Below are 23,362 nucleotides of genomic sequence, written 5' to 3' on the forward strand. Positions count from 1 at the left end.
CATTGCAGAAAATAATAATTGAAAAGCCTGATTTTTGGGCGAATGCCATCCGGAAGGTCACAGATAAAGATGAAGAAAAGACGAGGAGCTAGTAAACAGCTTTCAAGAACTGGTGATACTAACTCGCGAGTCACAGTAATTTGTTGTAACTTGTAACAGATACTGAGTACGAACCTGCAAAAACACATTCCGTCCCTTTCGTGTTATAGTATAAATTAAGCTTGAAAAGTATTCTATGATTTCATACATTCTGTGGTGAAATTGCTAAAATTGCAAACTTAATATAAAAAATTAAAATGGAAAATAAATCGTTGGTAAATGCGATGACGAGCTGCGTTTTACGCGAATGATGCTTGCGAAAGCCGTGCTGGTTTAGTGAGAAGAAAACGTTGGATGCAGAATGAGACTGGGATGAAATCGTTTGTGGTTTGGTTGGTTTATAGTGTAACTTACCTAAGCGACATCAGCTATGGGGAACTCCATAGTGAAGGGAAACGCGAATTTCAACCTGAGACTGAGATGCTGAGGTAACGGGTTTTTGGGGTAGGGAGATTCTCTTTTTATTACAGCGACAACTATTAGGAGCACTCTGTGTGGTTGATAACGTATCACGTCGTAACCGTAAACTAAATCGTGCGTGTCAACATTCTCTGTATTGCGAATAATCGCGGGTGCGGGTGGAGCTTGAAGTTCCATAGCGAACAACACAGAAGGGGCACAACAGGAGCGATCGAGTTGTGTCCGGTCTGTGTTGTGCGCTATATATGAAACCTGGAGCTGATTACCCACTAGGCCGAACTCCGACCACTCTAAGTGCGTGTCAGGTCCGCCGAAGACATCATGCTCAGGGAGGCCTGATCCATGGAGCTGGGGGCGATGTAATTTTATTCCTCAATACCCATGTCACTATATATAGAGAGCGAATTGAAGCGGGTATAAACACGATCGAGATAAAACTGCTTGCTGGCGCAAACAGATGAAAATATCAGGCTTTAAGTAAGAAAAAAAGGTGGAGGTATTTGGTGTGCAAAAAGAGAAAAAAAGAAAAAAAGAAAGCGACAAAGTTTTCTGTGGAGATATAAATACGAATTTGTTTTCTCAGCTAATCAAAGTGATTTGTAAAAAGAGTGATTCAATTCACCGCTTGTAAAAGAGCGCTTATCATAGCGCAAGAAAACGAAGTCGCGAAAGAAGGGGATGAAGGTGTTTGCCAATGCGCTCATGTGTATACGCGTGCGCTAGGCGCAGCATCAACATTACAATTGTGTAGCCATGCCGCCTGCCACTCTGGTCGAGTACTTTGTTTTACCATGCAGTTGTTAGTAGATTATTCACGCTGCATTAATCGGCATTAGCGTCAATACCTCGATACATTCAAGTTATCACGCCGTGAGTTGCACGCCGCCTTAGCGGAGGAAAGCGTCAGCGGTGAAAGGACCCTAATCTGCGAGCTCGCGATGAAGAGAAATGAGACTTCGCGGCCAGGATCAGGAACTGCGCGTCCGCAGAAGACAATATGCAAGACACGCGCAAGCTAAAATGGTGCGTTGGATCCTTTATTAGGCAAATTTAAGAACTTTAGCTCTTATTACGTTTCTCGCCTGTTTCTCTGTCGCTCTCAGATTCAAGATGGCGGCCAAGTCACGTGATCATAGCTAAAACTTTGCTAAATAATTTCTTAGCTACCCCATGACCACCCACATAATGGAGTTCACCACCTGATCTACCATGTGGGACGTCATGATTCCACACTTTTTAAACCATGATCTATATAGCACGCCTACAAGTTCAGGTCTGTCATGTTTGATGCGGATGGCAAGTAACAGACGGATCTTGATCGCACATGAAGCTTAAGACGAGGTCCTATCAGTGCACGTGCTGGCAACACCGTATAGGGTGCACTCAGCAGCGAGTTAGTAACGAGAGGCGCAGTAAGGCTTCTGCAAACCGGAAAGCAATTTCGGGGATATTCATTAATGCTGTGAGTTCCCTACCGAGGGATGACCGCGCATTGATCGAAACAGTCTATGGCTAGGTCAGTTATTCTGTGACCACCGTGTTTGCTATCCTTGAGTGACACTTGAGATAAGCTTTCCAAGCCCACTAATTTTGATCGACCATACCACTCGTATAAACGGCACAATCGATAGCGCAACCATACACGTATATAGTCATTTATCGTTGACGGTACCAGATGTAGGGGTGTGTCATTCACTTCTTAAGGAACAAGACAACTTATTCAAGCGCCAGAGTTATCGTGGAATTTCGCTTGCACTTTTTCCATTTGTAAGACGGCGGCAACAGGCGGTTCAGCAAGCGAGCTGAGGGATTGACACCGTCCAACAGTGGCAGTCACTTCATCCTTTGCGCTCTTTAAAACGGATGTTTCACATAAATTAATTTAAGGATGGATCGTACCTAGCTTTGTCGTCACCACTTTTCGGCTTAGAGAACTGAAATAAGAGCGGTTAACTGCAGACCTTCGAAAGGACATATTTTAGCAGACCAAGAGTCAATGAATTTTTTCAATGATTTCCCTATAGCGCATCTTGTCGCCTTGTTATGCGAAATATGGATGCCAATATCGCTCAATGTCAGACGCCTCTTCTATTCAGATGAGCTCCCGCACTTGTTTATAGCAACAAAGTTTTTCTCTCTGTCTCTCTATCGACCTTATGGGAGATCTTGCTTTTATGCTGAAGCTTTGCGTCCAAGGCGTTATATTCGGCTTTATGTCTATTTGCGAGCTTTCCATGTACAATTAAATGTACCGCGCGGAACGAAAGACATTTGATCAAAAATAGTTTGTTTATTTGGTGTTCAGTTTCGTGGACATTAAAGTCTGCAGCTGATGGCAGTGGGGTCGCCGCCGGAAATATGAGCTTCGGAACGGTCAGCGACACCATTCAGAAAATGGCGGGGCCCCTCTGGTTCACCTATGTTTCTAAGTGCACTCGTGCCCTTGCTAACACCGTCGTTGACAGCAGATTTGTCGCGATTCGACGCCGCGCCCATTAAGATCAGCTTCGTGAAGTGACCAGCAGGTGCATCGCAAGCGAGGGATAGGAAGTAACTCAGGATGTTGGACCACGCAAACACGCAGAGGAACTGCGACACCTAGAAAGAAAAGAAGAGACGGAAGCTTTGATGGTCAAAGCATGCAAGACTAAGTCTGAAGCAAAACATTGTGCCCTGTTGTTGTAAGTCATAAAAGTTACGCACGCACGCACGCACGCACACACACAAATACACACACGCACACAGGCACACGCGCACACGCACACACGCACGCACGCACGCACGCACGCGCACACACACACACACACACACACACACACACACACACACACACACACACACACACACACACACACACACACACACACACACACACACACACACACACACACACACACACACACACACACACACACACACACGCACACACACACACACACACACACACACACACACACACACACACACACACACACACACACACACACACACACACACACACACACACACACACACACATATGTATACAATTTTAAAAGCCTACGCATCTAGCTAAGAAGTGCACCCTAGGCACAGTATTTCCTCCGGTGACCTGGCTAGAAACTCAGCAAGCGCCTGCATTCGAATCGGCAATGCTATTGCTTAAGCGTCAGGAAGCAGTCGCTGTAGCGGTGGGTCGCTAGAAAACGGAATGGACCCAAGCTTCACAGCCCATCGCGATTGTGGCACCGGCAAACAGGAAATGCCTTTGATACACCCATATCTGTTTCGTCTGTTTCATATTTGCTGCACTGATTAGAGTCGAGAACCTGCTCTATGGAAACCGTGTCCATGCAAACGATTTACTCAGGTTTGCTCGCGTTATAGGATTTTGCAATAACACTTCTGAAATTAAGCTTTACGCGATAGCGTGCAGCAACGTCAACATAGCAGTTGCGCGCAGAAATAATGAAAACTATAATGGGATATCTAGTGAGCTTCAAACACGATTGAAGCTTCATTAATCAACGCATTTTTGGCTCATTGGTCAAATCCAATCGGCTATAGTCGCACATTTTTCAAGTATTTCACAGATATAATATGAATGCCGTGCAACTACCCTGCCATATCCAAAGCGGATTGGGAATGGAGAAACAATATTAATTGAAAAATTATGACGAGATTTCTAAGGGCTTCTAAAATGTTGTAGGGATGGCCAAGACTGGTATCCCGATGTTATTATGACAGGTGCTAAAAAAATCTCTGAAATGTTTACTTACGCTAGAATCCCATTTTGGCGCCAAAACTAAAAGAATACGGTTATGTTAAGATGAGCTGAAGTGCACCATAAAAATTATTGTTGCATTTCCTCGAATGATATCTGAAGTAACGTGAATTAGAACGTCACCAGTTCTAGATATCTGACTTTGTTGGTGCTATAAAGCTAGATTTCTTATGAGCAATGAAGTACAATTTAAAAGTCGGTTCATAGAAATTTTCTTTCACGTTCCGTCATGCGTGCCGTGACGCAGACCGCTACTGATATCTGTGGAACATCCACCAGATTGCGATTTGTCTGGACATGTTAGCCATGTGAGGCTTCTGCGGGTTCAATTGGTCTTAGAAGAATGCTTGGCTACTCTGTTTCATAAAGGGCCGGCGGTTCTCGGTTAGCTTAGTCAGAATACGTAAGAGTAACATTAGGTTTCTTGGTCTTGTGGCACGACTCAGGAGCTAGGTCGCTCGGTCGGCACACTCGCCTTAGACCAGAGGAATCCAGAGGTAAATACTAGTTTACCCAGACATGCAGTTCGCCAGAATGGGTGGCTCGGTGCTCTGAAGACCACCTCGATTTTGTTGGACGTTAGAACCAGAATATAATTCATGAAGATATGCCAGTATAGGTCGGATTTAAGAAGCGCACCAACTAGCTTGCAATAACGTCCTTGCTAGTATGTGGCTTGTCCTGTTATTTTGCAGACGTGGTAGCAAATAATAGAGTTTTGGTTAGTATTTTGTATAGCGCGACATACGAGGACCGGGGAAGAAACATGCGTAGAAAAAGCAAGCGCTGTATATGCGAATTTCTTCTTCTGTTCTCGTTTTCCGCGCAGTGCATAATGCTGAACATCGTTCACCAACTCGCCCAGTATTCAGTTCTGCTTTGGTTTGTAAATGGGTGACCTTAAAAGCGCAGCAGCTTTTCGTTTCTCTTTTGCCTTTCCGCTACTGGAAGCGAGCGATTCGTATACCTAGCACGTCACACTTTTTGTAAATACATTTAAAAAAAAGATAATTCCCCAAAAACATCAGTCGAATATTTATTCCTCATTAACTAGGGTGATAAATTCTACTTCATGCTTTTTTCTACTAATTTTTGAGTAAGTAAAGCCAATGATTGATTCATCTCAGAAGGGCGGAACTGCGTAATTCTCATTGCTTTAATAATATTTTGAGCGTATATCTCAATGCCACGCTCTCTCAATATGAAAATATGAAACCGTGGGTGCAGGGGCTCAACAGCTTTCGCTACGGCAAATGCCAGAGAAAGGTAGTGGCACTCACTATGGTGTAATGAGAAAAAAAGAAGCGCTCCCTGGCGATGCTGTAGGAGGCCTCGAGGACGGGATAGTGGATCAGGTACACACCAAACGACAGTCGGCTCAGGGGAATGAAGCCCGCCCACGACAAGAAATGGGACAGGGGGCCTGCAGTAGAAAAAGTTTCGATCACTGCAGCAGACTGCAACGACGAATCTTCGTAGGCACTTCTATTGACAAGCACATGCACTCGTCAGTTAGCTTGTAGGAGTCAGCACGCGGGCTCTGATGCACATAGACGGAAAGACGGCTGCTTTTACTCTTTTTTTGTTCATTTGGAATTTTGTACAACGCCTATTTTGAAGAACAACGCCGGAGAACAAGTGCAAGCGCAAAAAAAGACAAACACAAGAGAGGAGACAGGACAACGCGCTACTGGCAACTGATTCTTTTATTGAAATCCACACACAATATATAGGGACATTGTCACACCACCTATCGGCTCCGTACAATATATGTCCCTATATATTGTGTGTGGATTTCAATAAAAGAATCAGTCGCCAGTAGCGCGTGGTCCTGTCTCCTCTCTTGTGTTTGTATTTTTTTGCCCTTACGTTTCCCCGTACGATCATGAACCAACTAGCCCAGCAGCAAGTTTTACTTCATTAACAAGTGCAAATAATACTAGTCAACTTTTCCCATTGTGTTCTTTCTCTCTCCCTCGTCATGCGAACTTCATGTTGTGACCATTTTTTTTTAATATTTGCTAGCTACCTGGTGAATTAATCGAAGCTGGACCAAATAAAGAGCCGCCCTTGAGAACATCACTTGAAAAAAAAGATATAGGCCTTATTGCTGGAATGAAAAATTGAAGGATGTATATTAAGTTTCGCAAATAGAATCAGCAAGGCAAATGAAGAAAAGAGACCAGCTCTGGCTGCCTGCATATTTCGTGTACACCTTATTGAGGGACCTACTGCAAGTGGTTGGATTCACTTGTAGTTGTGATTGTAGTTACACGTATAAAGATCTTATCAAGCACTGGGAGTGCCGAGAAGTCTTTTCAGACCATAAGCACGGTCGTGGGCAAATAACCGAGAACTCAGGTTCCACATGTAACCTGTCCGGAGGAGTTGTGAGGTGGCGGGCGGATAGTTCAGAATCGGAAGAGAGACTTCCCGTTTGGTAACATACGTGGCGTTGTCATTATTGGCAGCTAAAAGTAAACTCAGTATAAATTTTTAGATGAGCATTGAAAATTATGAGGGACGCTTAAGCTACGCCTTTAAAGTTATGACGCGATAGCGTAGGCTACCAGCTAACATACAAGGCCCCGCTTTAACCAATCCGTATGAATGTGCCTGCGTGGCCTAGGAGTAACGTGAATGCAAAGGTCCTGGCAGGCTGATTCTGATATCACCCTCCCATATGAGCAGAGAGGCACGAGTTGACAGCTGCTGCCAAAGTTGATGTCAGGCAAACACACGTCTAATCAATGCTCAGTCATGTCAGCTGCCAGCTATCCCCTGTCAGCGCCATTCTCGTGATTGTGCGCTCACAAAGCTGATACCGATGACGACGCCGGATTTCCTGGTGAACGCGGCCTTTCCCGCTATCATGACGTGTTCTGCATTCATTTTTGTTCTCAGAAGATTCGTCTCTGCGATTCATGATCTAATATTATGGGAAAATGTCTCAAGGGAAGAATTAATTTCATATGGGAGTTCTGGGCAACGTAAGAATTTGCGGTTCCGCACGGCCGCACCCTGCACAGCGTATTGTCTTCACCGTCACAGTTGTTTGCCTTTGATTTGAGACACAAGCTGCGCATTCTTCGTCCTTTCGCAAGAGATGAATCATCGTTGTTCTTTAGTTGAGCGATATAAGTGCAATCTTAAAACATAAGAGGACAGTGCAAAGGAGCATTTCAATTGCGAAAAAAAAAAAAACAAAATATTCTGCTAGCGGTCGCATCTGCGAAGAAATGGTATTGCGAAAAGTCGCAAGGAGTCATCTAGGATTTCTGACAGCAGCAGTATCTTACCTCCCCTTCCAGTTGAGCAGGCGAAAGTGATCCAGGATATGAAAACCGACCAAAGTATTCGGTCACAAAATGCAGTCAGCATTTTCAGCATCTCAGAATGCGGATTATCTGTCCGGTACCATTCGTGCTTCATAAAGAGGCAGAAGAGGCCGCAGAAGACAGCGATACACCAAAAGCTGGCTTGTAGCAGCTGAAAAGCAATGTATAACATGACAGCCAAATATTGCTACAGGGCTCCTCCATCCAAAATTTGTGCTCTGCTTGCATTTACGAGAACTAAGAATAAGACGACACTGACGATTAAGCACAATTGCGCTTAACCTTTTGTGTCGTCTTTTAACCTTACACTCGTAAATACAAGTTTTCCTCAATGTGGTAGTCTTTCTTTCACTAAAATCGACTTCATGCTTGTTAGGATCGCAACTCTCTACGCTACGCTATGGTAATTGCCGGTCCGCTTTCTGATCATGACGACTGATTTTAGCGAAGCAAAGATCGACCGCTCTGCCAAGGAGCTTCAAGGCAGAAGGAATTTTTCGTGTGCACAGAGTGGGGCCAAAGAACCGACTTCCTCGCATTTCACCACAGCAGCCGGGAACTCAGCCAGGAGAAAGCTTGTTCCCATCGTACCATCGGTGCGTACCCACAGGTGGGCATCGAACCCCGCGCATCCCCCTCGATGCGATGCTCAAGCGATTAGGCCACTATTAGCTGCATTAGCTATGCGTTCTATAAGTAAGCTATTAGCTCTGTGTTCTACTTTCGTCGACAGGTAAACTTTTGTGTATTCTAATCGAACTTTTCGTGGGTTACCAAAAGCTTTGCACTGTGATGGCGGGCGGGAAACATTGTGCACAACAGCGGAACGTAATGAAGCTTCTAATGTGACAGCCGATCAATAACACATTTAGTTTTGTGCAAAACTGTACTGCTTTGATAATATATTGGGAATTTACAGCTAGGAAAGAAAAGTAGCTTCAATGTTTTTCTTTATGAACCCGAAAAGCGGTGCTTATTCAGCCTACTTGCATGCTGAAGCGGTGTTGCTGAACTTGCCTTGGAGATTTTTGTCTTTTCCGCATATTTCTTCGTCATCACGAATGTGATGCATCCTGAGAAGAAGCAGACTGCATGATAGTACGGTCGGACGTAGGAATAGTTATGCGTGTCCATATAAACGCTGATAAAGAAATAAAAACAAACAAACAAACATGAAAATTAAAACAGACAGTGTTATGTATAATACAATTCTTGCTTTTTCTATAGTCAATGCTATTCCTAGACGGTACGCAGCGGAGTCTGAATCCATGCTTTCTTTCGCAGACCGAGCATCATGTGAACGGGCCTCACCGTGAGCTTCGCCTTTAGACAAATCGGAATACGGCCCGAACCAGCTCCGCAGGAACAGCGATCCAGTCTGCCGCGCGGGCGTGCCTCAACGCAATGAGCGCAAAGCCCTCGTTCAAGCGAATTCAAACCCAGATTTCAGGGTAATTTATTTATTGCAGATACTCTCAGCTCGGTATTTTACCAAATTGTTTTTTCCTAATATGCAGATTCGACCTTGTTCCCAGAACTGTCGAGCCACACACTATTCTCCAAATGGCGGGGCAGATTATCCCTCAGTACAATATGGCACGAGGAATAAAGAATAAGGATTATTGCAGGTCGCACTTTCATGGTACAGGAAATTGTTCAGTAGATGGGTTTCTGGAACTCTCTTGCTTTTTCCATGATCCAGCGAAGGTTGGCAATTTGGTCTCTAGTTCCTCTGCCCTTGCGAAACCCGGCTTGCACGTCCGGAAGCTCCCGATCCACATACTGCTGTAGCCTACCTTGGAGGATTTTCAACATCACCTTGCTAGCATGCGAAATAAGCGCGATCGTGCGGTAGCTGGAACAATCTTTGGCACTGCCTTTCTTTGGAATGGGGATGTAAACTGACCTCCTCCAATCCTGTGGCCACTGCAGGATTGTCCAAATCTTCTGACATAATGTATGCAGAATGTTAACAGCGTTATGGTTGAGGTTTTGAAGCAACTCAGCTGGAATGCCATCAATTCCGCTAGCTTTGTTCTTAGCAAGGCTGGCTAAGGCCCATTCAACTTCACTCTTCAGGATGCCCGGCTCGAGATCAGTAATCACAACTGTCTTATGTTGGGTTTGCACATTCAGGTTCTTCTTGTACAGTTCTTCTGTATACTCCTGCCACCTCTTCTTTATCTCTGAGGCTTCAGTGAGGTCTTTGCCTCGTTTGTCCTTTATCACGCCCAGCTTAGCACAGAAGCTTCCTTTGATATATTTGATTGTCTTATACAGAGCTCTTGTGTTCCTTAATTGGCTGTTGTCCTCAACTGCTTGGCACTGTATGTTCAGGTAGGCATTCTTATCTCTCCTTGCTATTTTCTGAAAATCCGCATTGAGAACCTTGTATCTTTCTCTTTCCCCCATAACTTTTGCCATCCTCCTTTCCTCAGCTATTTGCAAAGCCTCTTCAGATAACCAGTTTGCTTCCTTGCATTTCTTTTGCTTTGGAACTACTTAGTAGCAACTTCTTGTATTATATCACGAACATCAGTCCACATCTCTTCGGGCTCTCTGTCTTCTAGATCTAATTCTTGAAATCGATTCCTCACTTCCCCAGCATATTCTAATGGAATTTGATCCAGATCATACCTGAAAGGCCTTCTAGTTTTCTGCGTTTTCCTCAATCGAAGCCTAATTTTGGCAACAAGAAGCTGATGATCGGTGCCACAGTCGGCCCCAGGCCTTGTTTTTACTGCTTGTATAGCGCTTCTCCATCTCTGCCGGCAAAGAATATAATCGATCTGATTCCTGTACAGACCGTCGGGTGAAGTCCATGTGTACAGGCGCCTCTTGTGGTGTTGAAAATGAGTATTCGCTTAGGTCAGGTTGTTTTCTTGACAAAACTCTACTAGCCTCTGCCCAGCTTCATTTGGCTCGTCAAGACCGAACTTGCCTATAATTCCGGATATTTCTTCACTCCCGACCTTAGCATTCCAGTCTCCTATGAGAAAAACGACGTCTGATGATGGGGTGCGGTCTAAAAGGCATTGCAGGTCAGCATAAAATCTCTCAACGTCGGCTTCTTCAGCAGTAGTGGTCGGTGCATAGACTTGGATAACTGTTATGTAGAAAGGGTGACCTTGGATCCGAAGTGAAATCATTCGGCCGTTTTTGGGGTTGTACCCTAGCACTGCTTTGCTCATTCTTCTGTTTACTATGAGAGCGACCCCATTCCTTCTCTTGGATTCGTGCCCACAATAAAAGACATAATGGTCGCCGGAGTTAAATTCTCCCATTCCGGTCCACTTGAGCTCGCTGATACCCAAAATATCAATGTTCAATCTGTCCATTTCTCGCTTGATGACATCCAGTTTACCTTGAGTCATAGATTTTACATTCCATTTTAGTGCGGGAATTTTTAATTTTAATTTTTTCAATTCTTATTTAAATTTTAATTTTATAGTAGCAATTTTCATTCCAGAGTGGCTTCAGGTGTTTACCTCTATGCTCATGTCACCGCGAGAAAAGCAGAATAAGAAATTTAATTGACGCAATTTGTCATGGGTATTCCAATGTCGAGCTGCCTGCACAAGGACGCACAACTCTCGTGCCTTTAAAACGGCGGAAGTGGGAGCGCATAAAGCAAACAAGGTTTATTGAACGTGCTTGTATATTTTTTTGTTAGGACTCTAAAAGTTGTACAGAAAAGCATTTTAAATATTTGCACCATATTTGCTTCTAATAAAGTTGTACTCTCGTTGTGCAGTTGCATTAGCCGTAAAGTCCTCTGATTTTCGACCCTTGGCCAACGACCCACAGACTGAGCGAAGCTCTGGTTACAAGCTGCTGTACTTAAAAGCAACGAATGCGTGATCTAAGTAACCTCAGAAATAGTTTTTTCTTTGCCAGCAAAGGTGAAATTATGGTATGTGAATTAAATGATGGATCACGCAATTAAAGTAGATAACAAAGCTTGGGTGTTTATATCACTTACGTCAATGAGTTCACAACTGCCACTTCGAACGGAAGCATGTGTGTTCCATAAATATTCCACGCAGTAAATGCACAAGATGCGAGTGACAGCACAGCGAAGGCGCCAACGACGAGCCTTTTCTTTCTGAAAAATCATAAGAAAAATAGACGTCGCTAAATTCCCTGATCGGGTGGGGGGTTTATTGAGTGCAAGTAAACAAAGCATGCGCAGAACTAAACTTATAGAAAACTCATTACCGCTCATATTTTGTTGCTCAAGATCACATGTCAGAAGATTTGCGTTCGTCGTTCTATTTCTGATCCTTGTCGTGGCGCCCAAATTCTCTCGCCTTTCACGCAGGGATAAATATTTTTATTGTCACTAAAAAATTTAACTTCGCTTAAAATTGCGTAGGAGCGAAAAATAGCGCCTAATTATTCTACGCATCCAGGTGGAAGCGAGCGAGAAGTACCGGTTGGAGATGTGCGTGCTTTCCAATCGGTCTCTCGGAGAAGGTTTACGGTATTAGCGCTTGGTTCGTACTAGTGGCTGTGAAGCAATTAATGCGCTGCAATCGCGCAGTGCAGCCGTAGTTGCCTACCTTATAGAGACAAAAAACTGAACCGGGAGCCGCGCCTATTGCGCTGTACAGCGCTCAATTATCTGATAATGCTGAATCCGGTGCACGAACTTTGTTGGGTAAGCTCCTACCGATTTAACTTTTGCAAGAATGTACTGCTATCGACCAAGAACAATAATTGTTGACTTTGAGAAGCCCAGCATGCTATAATGATATATTAAGATGTACTGCCTTTTCCAAACGTAACCAGGCAGCATGTTTTGCTTTTCGCTTGTATTCTAAAGCCAACATGGATTCCCAGAGGATCACATTTTGCTTAGAAGCGAGTACAGGAGCTCGGTATTACTTTACATATATTTACAGCTTAAGAAGTAGTACGAATTCTCTACTACCCGACTGAGAAGCGGAACACGTAGCCTGGTTACGTTTGGCAAAGACGGTACAGTGGTGAGCAGCCCTGTCTAGAGCGCGCCGACAGTGCTTAGCGGAGCGTGTCAGAGCCATCTAACGTAAAGTTATGTGCCCCATGCGCATGTGCGGCCAAAATAAAGCGGTGCTTGCTTGTAGGTTCCCGGACTCCTTTCTGCTCAGTGCTTGCAATTAACGCCGTCGGGGCCGCGCTGAGTGATATATGACAGCGGCCGCGAATCACAAGACGGCTAGACAAGCAACTGTAAGTGATATTCGGTGATAGCCGTTCCAAAACCAAGTGAAGTGATAGCGAGTGGTCGAGCGGAACAGACACCAGATGGGCCGTCCCCCGAGGCTAAATACGCAGCGCAGATACACGCCGATTATGGCAGCGTATCTGCGAAAAGCGAAAAGCGCGATCAGCCGCAATCACTCGCGCTTGCTTGCCTGGTCGTCTCCTTACACTCGTGAAACACGGCGGCGTGGCGACGCCACGGCCACCGTCCGTCACCGCGTCACAAACGCAGGCTCCACGGCGTGGCCCTGGCGGCGCGAAACTAACTCACATGCCGGGGCTGGACAAGAAAACGATGAGCAGGCATCCCTTTGCTATTGCCACGTGTGCGCACGGGGCGTAAAACTCAAACCCTTTTTATACCTTTTATTCGTCCTCTCGAACTGAGAAAAAAAAAAGAAAAACGTAAACAAAAAGGAGAGGGAGTCCGGACCAGTAAAAGCTTTGCCAGGCTTAAAACCAATTAAAAATAAATAAAAGAGAGCAGAAGCTCGAGATAAAAAAAAAAAATAAACACTTTTTAAAAGCGAAAGAAGGTATAAAAAAAAAGAGGTTCGTGATGCAAGGTGGTCCACGCTGGCTTAAAGAAGAATAAAACGAAAAAACCACAAGGTACCATCCAGACCTGCAAATTAACAAAAACAGGAACCAGAACCAGAAAAGAAGGGAACAGCAGCAAAACAACAGTCATACAAAATGACAAATAACGTACGGAGAGAGAGGCAGACGTACAAAACCCAAAACATAAAAGAAAGGGAGACTGAGGTAGAATAGTAAACAGGACAATCCCCAAGAGAGAAATAAAATTCGGGGGAACATAGAGAATTGCAGTCTCCTATGGCATTGTAATCGTTGGTCCACAAATTCACAAGGAGAGAAACAATACTAATTACAAGAGCAGAAGAATCAAACAAAAAAAAAATTGAGAAAGTGCCTACACTACAGACAAGAGGGAGGGGATGGAAAGAATTGTAAGACCTAGACAAAACATTAAGAGAAAAAAAAAAATATTACATCTAGTCTGATACGAAAGACGTCCGTCACTAAACCAGGGCCCGCTTGCACAAACAATCTTAAGACTGTCTTAGCTAAGTCCAGACTTAACTGGAGTCTAAAGAATAGGCCACTAGTATGGACGCTTAAGACTGGAGTCAAGACTGGGCTTCAGTCCTGACTTGAATAAGTCGCTTGTATGATTACGACTCTAGTGCTGTCTTGGTTAAGACACAAGGACGCCAGGTGTCTAAGTAGAGAAATAAGGAAAATACAGGGAGGCGCTGGCACTGTCCCTGCTGTCAGATGTACACATTCCGTCAATTTTGCGTTGCGTAAAATCCGTGCCATTGCTTTTTGCGGCTTAAGATTGTGTTACGAGGAAAAATACCCCAAGCGGTTGCTGAGGCCGTTTTGGGAAGCCACTCTAGTGAACATGAACCCGAACCGTTCGACGTTCGGAACACGAGCCGTCTTAAATAAGCTTGGTCTTTCTAAAGACACCATTTAAGTCTGGACTTAGCTCGGACTTTATCGTGCAAGCCGGCCCTGATTACATTAACCGCAAAATGCACGGGTGAGAGAAACGAAGCACAGCGATGACGAAGTGAGCGCCTAGGCGTAGAATGGAAGCTTGCTTTACATGGAAATGCTTCGTTTTGCTATGCCTTGCCATGTTTAGCTAAGCGCCTAAAAGATGCTTTATGTTTTTATAACAATGAATGATGCATAATTAGGGTCTTTAGGGTAACTTTCTCAGCTGTAATACAGACGACGACACCGCAAGCGCTGCCCGAGTGGCTGCCGCGGCTTAACACGTGTAGAATCCGGCCACCGAAATGGCGCAGAGGCGTAACGCATTGGCCAACGAAGCTGATGGTTTTGCCAGGGACTGATTTCAAACCCTGCTGACGGCGAATATTGTTTTTTACTGCCTGTTTCTCAATTAGGGTTTCACAGTAACTTCAGCGGAATTCAAGAATGCGGATCTTCTTCGTTATAATCGAAGCACGTCCCGCCGCATGCGCGACAGAGTGTGTCGCAAATTTTGTGGTTGCTTACAGTTTCTAAAACTTACTGCTTTGAAAAAAAAAAAAAAAAAAAAAAAAAAAAAAAAAAAAACACTGCAGCGAGAACATTTCCGTCCCAAGAGGCAAATGACGGGCTATTTCTTCGTGAGCACTCATCAAAATCAAATGGAAAAGATTAATTGAGATATAGCCCTCTCGAGCGGGGTTTCATCAAGTGCAATCTTTTCTCAAGCTTATGGCACGCAAGAGCAGTGGGGCGTCCCTCTAAGTCTTTTAGCAGCCGCAAGCGGTGTGGAGGGCTCGAACACGCTCTCTCTTGTGTTGCTTTTTACACTGTTTGCGCCTGCTCATTCCCTTTTGCACTAAAAAAATGTCTTGACCAGCTTAAATCCCCCCCCCCCCCCTCCCCCAAGAAAAAAACAACAAATGGTAGAAAAAACGAAACAAATCTCACGTTTTGAAGACCTGTATGACAATAACGGTAAGTACGAAGAGCTGGAAATCAGCCGACAGGTACCAGAAGTGTGTTAGGACAGTCTGTAAGAATAAGAATAGGCGCAATAAGTGGCACTTTATAGCTAAACACACTGGAAAGATAAACGGTTCTATTTGTAATGCTGTACACACACAAGAAAAAAAAAAAAAAAAAAACAAGGACAGGTATCTACCAGCTCACGTGGCATTCGCAAGGTGGCGGCGGGAACCTGAAAGTCTCACAATTTAACGTCAAAATACTATAAATACGAAACGACAAAGTCAGATTAGTGCATTGAGAGATAACAAACCAGCACCCTATATTTTCCTCACAGCTTTAGCTCTACTTAACCGAATTATTTAAGGTTACTCCGCCGCGCCGCCAACCGACTTGGGATAATAGCAACAGAAGAAACTGCCCTTTTTTTTTTTTGATGGTGACATTTTCGTAGTGTGTTTTTTTGAATCGGACATTTTAGCCAAAGAAATGCGCACGAAATTTTACCCTTCTGGCAAAACTCGCCTGGAACAAATTTTCGCAAGAGACCCGCATGGATCTCAGTGTAATGTTTTCGAGATCAGAGGGGAGGGGACGAACGCAAGCACCGAATTCAGGCACTCGTGTTCTCGCAGACAAAGACGGTTCATCCCTACTGACCTCTCACGGCACCTTTGAACAGCATTTATTCATTTTATTTACATTAAAGCTACTTCTAGCCTTGTTGCTAGGTCTTGTAAGCAGTAGTGGGGATTTCAATCAAACAGTAATAGGAGACAACATACCAGGCTCTGAAGGATATAAATTTGTATAACTACAGGGTTAAAAAAGGAACGCACATAATATTATTTCCATTACCATTCATCCACGCCGGCGTAGTGGTAAGTCTTATCCATTGTGAGCGCAGGACAACATTCAAAAGCAAAATTTTTTTACGCATCGGATTCGTCGACCATATATATATATTGGCAGGTTCATAAAAAAGTATCCTACAATAACTTCACAGCTGTCTTAACATTATTTTTCAAAACGCCGCTCGCTGGTTTCAGTGGCAATTTTATCTGCTTGCTGCGAGCGCAGAAAAACTTAAAAAGCAAATGCTTGCCTCTCATCGGAGGCTTACACCATTTCCATCAACCTGGGCTCAAACGAGTCTTATTGGCTCTGTATCAGCGTCATTCGCTCTGTATATTTCACTATGTGTGCCTAAGTTTTGCATTAGGGTTTTTAATCCTTTAGCATGATATGTAACAAGTTGCTGTACACGGATCAGTATGTGGCATTCGCCTACGACCACTTTATAACTTGCAGTTAAATTCAACATTTAAGTGATGGCTATGAAGTAAAATTGCGTGTAGGTCAGGTGACGAATAAAAAGCTGCGATATTATGACCCTTTGTCATTTTGATCCACTGGAGCTTTAAAGCCAGCCTACCTCAAGAGATGGAGTCCCAGTGCAGCAAGAAGCAGCGATTATATTGGAGCATTCTTTGTGCTTCAAAGGAGTCGTACGGAACTTTTACATCATAGCTAGTCGTTCGACGGTTGAAGCTAAGATATCAACAGAGGACAAAAAAAAATAATTAGACTATTTAGCGGTCTCAAGCGAATACCACGTGGTGATCAATGAGCAGTAACGTATTAGACATCATGAAAAAGAAAAACAACATGGACCCAAACATGCATGTGTATAGTCCTAGAAGCTTCGTTGCAGGAACTAGGTGCACATGCAGCGTTCGGAATTTCCTGCGCAAACAAGGAGATCAGGCATGAACTAGTGTCCTCTTGTTTTATGACGCCAATCAAAGGAAGGAAACAACCAACGTCGCATTATTGAGCTGGTCATGGTGATCGCAAGATGAACAAAAAGGAAACATAGGTTTTGCAGCGAAATTTAGTGGTTATAGCAGGCAGTTAGGACATAACATGAAAGTAAAAGGGCGACTGATGCAAAATTCGTGTGATTAATTTTTGGCTTGACTGCTCTAGTACGCTGCTCTAGTTGTGATGGAAATAAGGAAAAAAGATAAGATGGATAGATGGATGGAATGGATGGATGGAATGGATGGATGGAATGTAGGAGCGTCCCCTTTGAAAGGGGTGGTAGCAGTTGTTATCATGCTCGTTTTTTCCTCTATATCTTAATTATTGTTTTAGATCGGTTATCTATATCATCAATCTATTTATTGAATTATTGTTTCCACATTATTGTTACTTTTCTGCTTTTAAGCCTCCAATCTTCCAATCGTTTTTTGCTAGCTTCCACCACAGGTTCATTCACCCGGCCACTAGTATCTCTGAACCCCAGGGCCTCAGGAAGAGTGACTGCGCCTGCATCGACTTCCGGATGGATACCATCACATTCGAGCACAAGATGGTTAATTGTTTCTGCGGATTTAACACATACTGCACATGTGTCACCGCCATGTTTAAATTTCTTTTTGTAGCTGCATGTTCTAAGGTACCTATAATCTAGCTTTAGAAAGTAGGGCACCGCAGCCTCTTGAGTTATCAAAGAAAGGTTCCTTCCTGATCTGCCTTTTCCACTTTCGGTATAGTTCCACACTCTGTTTCTTTTCCATAGAATTTACAAGACATGTACAGGAAGAGCGTCATCTGTCAGTTCTTTTGTGTATTTCAGTAGACATTTAAGTAAAAATCGACATCACTGCGTATTTATTCCAGCCTCCTGCTCATTTATTTGACCAGTCTTTGGCTGACTGCACTCCTGACATTTCATTGCACGGCAACTCCCCGCCCGCCCCCTCCCCTCACACACACACACTCCACGCACTCACCGGTAGCACGTCTTCTCTCCAATTTCGCACTTGTAGCAAGATTCTCCACCAGTTGTCTCGAACTTCCTTGTAGAAACGCCCGTAGTAGTTTTTGGAGGTGGGCCCGCTGGCTATTAGGGGTAAAATGTACATGCACATGATGACGAAGAACTCCGGAATCGTTCCCCTGAAGGAAGAAATGCAAAAGTATGTTGCAGGAACACAAGTGTGCTGTCTTAAAAAACAAAAGAGAAGAAGATGCTTTGCGATTTGCTTTTTTTTTTTTTTACCGGCAAAATTATCCGCCCTGTGCTTTAATTTTGGCTTTTGAGGGCGCCTCATACCGATCGCTTACCCTCGGCTCACCTTATGAACCTTTTAAGAATGGCGAACACTCCAACTATGACCCGGTTCTTTGTCTGCTTATCCAAACTGTAGTACAAGAGGAAGCCACTGTAAATAGAAATACGCTAGGTATACAAAACCGACAAGATATGTAGGCAATTGGGATGAACACGGTGACTCTGATCGGTCTGCCAGCGTTCAATGTTCTCGGTGAGGATTTATAGCGAACCTAGTTACAGGTTTCAACCACACATGGGCTTAAGCAAGGGATGCTGAGAAGGAACGAAACGTACCCGAAGAAGAAAAAGGTGTCCACAGCTTGATAGCCAGCGGTAACAATCACTGTTTCCCAGCGACTAAAATAATGAAATGCATTAGATAGTCTTGCTGAAAGAGAGGGGAAGGCGAGCAAAAGTCAATTTACCATGTCTGCTTAACCAGTGTGGCTTCAGGCACACTTGGCCGCTTAACGTTTTTTTTTTCTTTAATATCCAAACTCCTGTTTCAACACTTCTTCAACAAACGAGATCGTTAATTAGGGGAAGAGGGTAAGAATTGTAGGCAACTTTTGCGTACGTAATGTTTTCCGATAATAATACGCTACAAGTCACTGGAACATGACCGCTCGCTTTCTGGCGGGACCTATGCCCTATCTCACTGGAACCTGACAGAGTTGTGAAAACTGCTCTTGATGTCAGCATACAAGGACCCCATTATGAACGCCGTTCGCAATAATATCATTTAATAATGACAATGAGACAGTAATTTTGGCAATCGGGAAAAATCGATGGGACGACCAAGTTGACTTCCAGTCGAGGGCTGTTTAAACATGCAAGCATTTAAAGCTGGCCAATAATTATTGAGATAAACCGCCAACAACAGTTCAAGGATCTCAAGGAATGTGGAAGCAGTTGCTCCCAGCCGAGATCATTCGAATTAATTCTACGTGCATCTCGCGTTACAGTGAAAGTGATAAAATCTCCTTCCAGCGGCTTCGAGCATCAACAAAGAAAAGGCAGACCCTTACAAAAATGGTCGTGAACAGTGTTTAGAATCTGTATTAACACCTTATTGACTCTATCAATATTGTACGTACTTTTAATCTGTATGAACATGTGTAAATACGAAGTTCATACACGGTTACTTTTGCGTATTTAAATCAGTTCATATAAAGTTTGTACATAGCAAGTTGTTAGGTGAATATACTTCTCTGTATATACTCCTATCAATATACAGCAGGGGCGTAGCCAGGGCTCTGTTTCGATGTCAGAAACCCTTCCGAGAGTTTTTGAACTCCTTCTTTCGGCCTTTCTTGCAATTTTTTTTATCGATGCCGTATAACGCCCTAGAAAATTATTTCTGGTTATACCACTCATACACAGCTATTAAAATATATTGAAGCAATTTGGCATGTCAGAAAAAATGTTCAGATCGAAAGTATATAGTATTAACTGACCGAGTGCATGCTATTCATTGCAACTCATATTTGAATTACATTTTTTATTATGAATAGTATCTGTTAAAAAAGAAATGGAAATGGAAAATTAATACAATTAATTTGCATGAATTATAGATAAAAACGTATAAGGTTATAATTTGAAAATTTAACTGGTTACAATTTCGCTCTTTCTTCATCGCGCATTTCTTAGTCAAGCGTCCGCTCTTGTTGAGGACGCAATGAGTCCTTTTATCAAGCTCGCTCGCACAATTAAATACAAAAACATCACAAATGGAAGGTAAACGCACCGCGCCGCCGACTTTACAGTGGAGAATGCGCGCTGTGGGTGTTGTCGGGTTACATCACGCGATGCTGAGACGCACGCCCTGGACTCTCGGATCCACGTAGCTCATCCCTCAGAAGCTATATGGGCGAAACTTTAGAATTATATATTGGCATACACACAATGATTGGGTATATGCACATGTACAGTAAGCTACCGAACGAGCCCCCCCCCCCCCCCCCCCCTTCTCCGCTTTCCTTCTCACGCGCCGAAATTACTGGAAAATGGAGGGTGCATTTCCCTGGCAAGGACCAAATTTTCATCCGAAAAAAAAAAATGAATTTGTATTTTTTTTCTTTATCGACCCGATCGTGTTTAGAAGTGTGCTCCCAGACGCATCCGAGCCACCCCGCTGTGCATACGCCCCTGTCCACCACTTATGAAAACAAATCGGCGCCCGCCGCCGACATTTTCTCTCGCCGCGCTCAGTATGTTAGCGATTGTCTTATTCTCTTATTCACTTCCGCGCCGCCGCTCCCGTCAAGGCAGCGGCCATATCTTAGCCCATCTGTTCCTGACCGCGCGCATCGTATGTTTCGCTCGCGGAGGTTACCCGACACCACCCAGCAGCCTTTGGACATGTGCGTCAATCGAGCGAGCGCTCTACAGGTTCTGCTTTTGTTTGTTATGTTTTTGCTGAAGGTGGTGTCTGGGTGAGGTGCGAGCTTAGGGCAAGGGTAGGGTAAGGAAGCGCGCTAATGGTAAGGGAAGAGGGGGGGGGAGAGAAGGCGGCGCGGCGGCTGGGGAGGGGGGGAGGGGGGCGGCGAACTAACACACATAACGGCACAGAATGCGCCAGCAGAAAAACGCATATTCGCTCGCAGCCTTCGCATAGCGTTCATGCAGCCTCGTGAACTATATCAGCGCGCAACCTGCGGTCCGCGGCACCGACCTCTGTAAATCAATTAAGCGCCCTTACAGCACAATTAACACGCACTTGACCCGAACCACGGAATATCGACCAGCTGTAGCTGAACATATTCATCCTTCCGCTGTGATCCATTGGGAACGTTATGCTAGTTCTAGTCGCAACCACCCTCTCGAGAGGTTAGCTGCAAGCTGTCCTTCAAATCCAATGCGCGGGAAGGATGCAAGGAGGCGCTCGGCCATCAGAGCGCGGCTTCGAGCTGGAGGAGGGGGGGCGTCTAGCCGCCCTGCGAGCAAAGCACACAGCAGTGCGCACGCACGCACGCATTTTTTTTTTTTTCCCTAGAAGTGCGGGAGGTATGAAAGGAGAAGCGGGCAGGCTAGCCAACGTAGACAGCGCGCGGTATCAAACCTGTGACGGCTTCATTTACGCGCCCTTCAATCAATCAATCAATCAATCAATCAATTTTTTGTTTTCAAATCAACAGGACGGGGGGGGGGGGGGGGCACTTCAGCGAGAAAGCAGTTGCACACTGCTTGAGAGTGCCGAGGACCCTCGCAAACATCAGCAGGTGACAGCTCAACAGGAAGCTAGTTTACATTTAACACATTACAGGCATAAACACAGGCATAAACATTGCAGACATTACAGAGATGAACAGCAGCAAAAGCAAAAAAAAGAAAGAAAAGGAAAACAGATATGTGTTCACCGAATAACAGCGCAATTTCACGGTATTACCGCAGTGATGTCATCAATACAGCAAAAAGGATGGGTTTAAAGTTTCACAAAATATTCACAGAGCAAAGTTGTCTCCGAGTAACAGTAACGAAATCAGCAATCAGTTTTTCGTGTTTATTTAGCACAAATGTATGATGCTCTCAGTCTTGCGAGCTATTTCTTTTTCGCCTCTGCAAAGCTGCATGTGTGTGAGCGCGCGTGCGTGCAAATAACTCATGCTCAGGCACTCAATATGTGCGGCTCCGCATACGGTAAGAACTCAAGTTTTCATTACAATGAAGGAAGCAAACACACGATCGCTGAAGTGGGCTCGCCACTCCGAGTCTCTGCGTCGCCTCGAATACCAGCCACCCCACAAAACCACCGGAAGAAAAAGAACGAACGCACAAGATAGCGAATGTACAGAAGTGACGCTCGCTGGGCGTTCCACTAATCCTGCCTTTCGTCTGAGCAGCGCGGCGCGACAGCGCGACTGGAAAAAAAAAAGAAAAAGCGAACTCCACAAGACACGTGATGGAGCAGCGCGGCGTGGCAGCGCGACTGAAAAAAAAAAAGAAAGAAAGAAAGCGTGCACAAAACACGTGATGCAGCTTCATGTGTCACGTGATACTCCCTTGACTGAGAGGCGGCGTTTGGCTGTTTGGCGACGTCGAGCGTGGAAAATAGTTCTTTCTGCCAGAAATGTTCAATGTAAGTTGACAAACTTTTTCATTCCTTTCTTATAAACGCTTTGCGCATACTCGCGGAAAATTTTGTGTTTCATAAGTGAGCAGTTTTTACATTACAAGCGTTTACCCATTTTTTACTTTGCTGCATACTGCACGCCCAATGCTCTAGGAAGATTTTTCATTGTTTAGCGTTTTTATCACCTAGTTAAGTTTTAAAAAGTGATCCTCGATTGTCCGCGGCCTCTTTCCGATCATTTTGCAACATAGTTCTGCTCTTTAAGGCGTTTTTTTGCGGAGTTATTACTAATTCTTCAAAGGTAAACAACCGCTTGGCCTCGCAGCCATAACCGTCAAATTTCAAATATTGAGAGAGGCCTTGTACTGCGTAAAAGCTATGTAGACGTATAAAACCTGTCATTTTTAAATTCCATCAGATGTGTGCGATCGCTCGCTACCTATCTGTTTTATTTATAGCGTTTCTTCGTTGAGCTATTTGCACATGGAGCCGGTAATTCGAGGTTAAAGCGCTAACCGCATGAGGCGACAATTCGCGGCGACATGCCGCGCGACGGGCTGAGGGCCGCCAAAGCATTGCCGCTCGTCGCCGTCGCTCGGTTTCTGGGCTTTTAGAAAATTTCGTGTGTCGCCCGGAAGCAGCTCGCGAGGCAGCCAATCGCAGAGGGCTTTAGCGCTTTAGGGTGCTCAACTTCCGTTCTGGCTTTCTTTTTATTGCGTGTGAAGTTAGTTTTCCTAGTCCGGTTTGGGCGAAGAACCTGGTGCCTTCACGCGCTCACTTCGTCTGATCCATGTATATATATGAGT

At 44.4% G+C, this 23,362-nt stretch overlaps 1 protein-coding gene across 1 annotated transcript in view; it reads right to left on the reverse strand.

The window, feature by feature from the left end:
- Positions 1-2,835: 2,835 nt before the first annotated feature.
- LOC146202809 (nose resistant to fluoxetine protein 6-like) overlaps positions 2,836-23,362 on the reverse strand; it is a 58,029-nt gene continuing 37,502 nt past the window's right edge. The window contains exons 7-15 of the mRNA XM_084602124.1: positions 18,779-18,872; positions 18,507-18,593; positions 18,162-18,327; positions 15,346-15,428; positions 11,603-11,725; positions 8,638-8,761; positions 7,582-7,771; positions 5,563-5,705; positions 2,836-3,117 (exon numbers count right to left, since the gene is read on the reverse strand). Of these exons, the coding sequence (XP_084458250.1) occupies positions 2,836-3,117; positions 5,563-5,705; positions 7,582-7,771; positions 8,638-8,761; positions 11,603-11,725; positions 15,346-15,428; positions 18,162-18,327; positions 18,507-18,593; positions 18,779-18,872 (1,292 nt within the window). The remainder of the gene's footprint in view (positions 3,118-5,562; positions 5,706-7,581; positions 7,772-8,637; positions 8,762-11,602; positions 11,726-15,345; positions 15,429-18,161; positions 18,328-18,506; positions 18,594-18,778; positions 18,873-23,362) is intronic.

This window comes from Amblyomma maculatum, chromosome 1, assembly GCF_055883805.1.
Source record: "Amblyomma maculatum isolate TAMU_Amacu chromosome 1, ASM5588380v1, whole genome shotgun sequence".
Lineage (NCBI taxonomy): Eukaryota > Metazoa > Arthropoda > Arachnida > Ixodida > Ixodidae > Amblyomma > Amblyomma maculatum.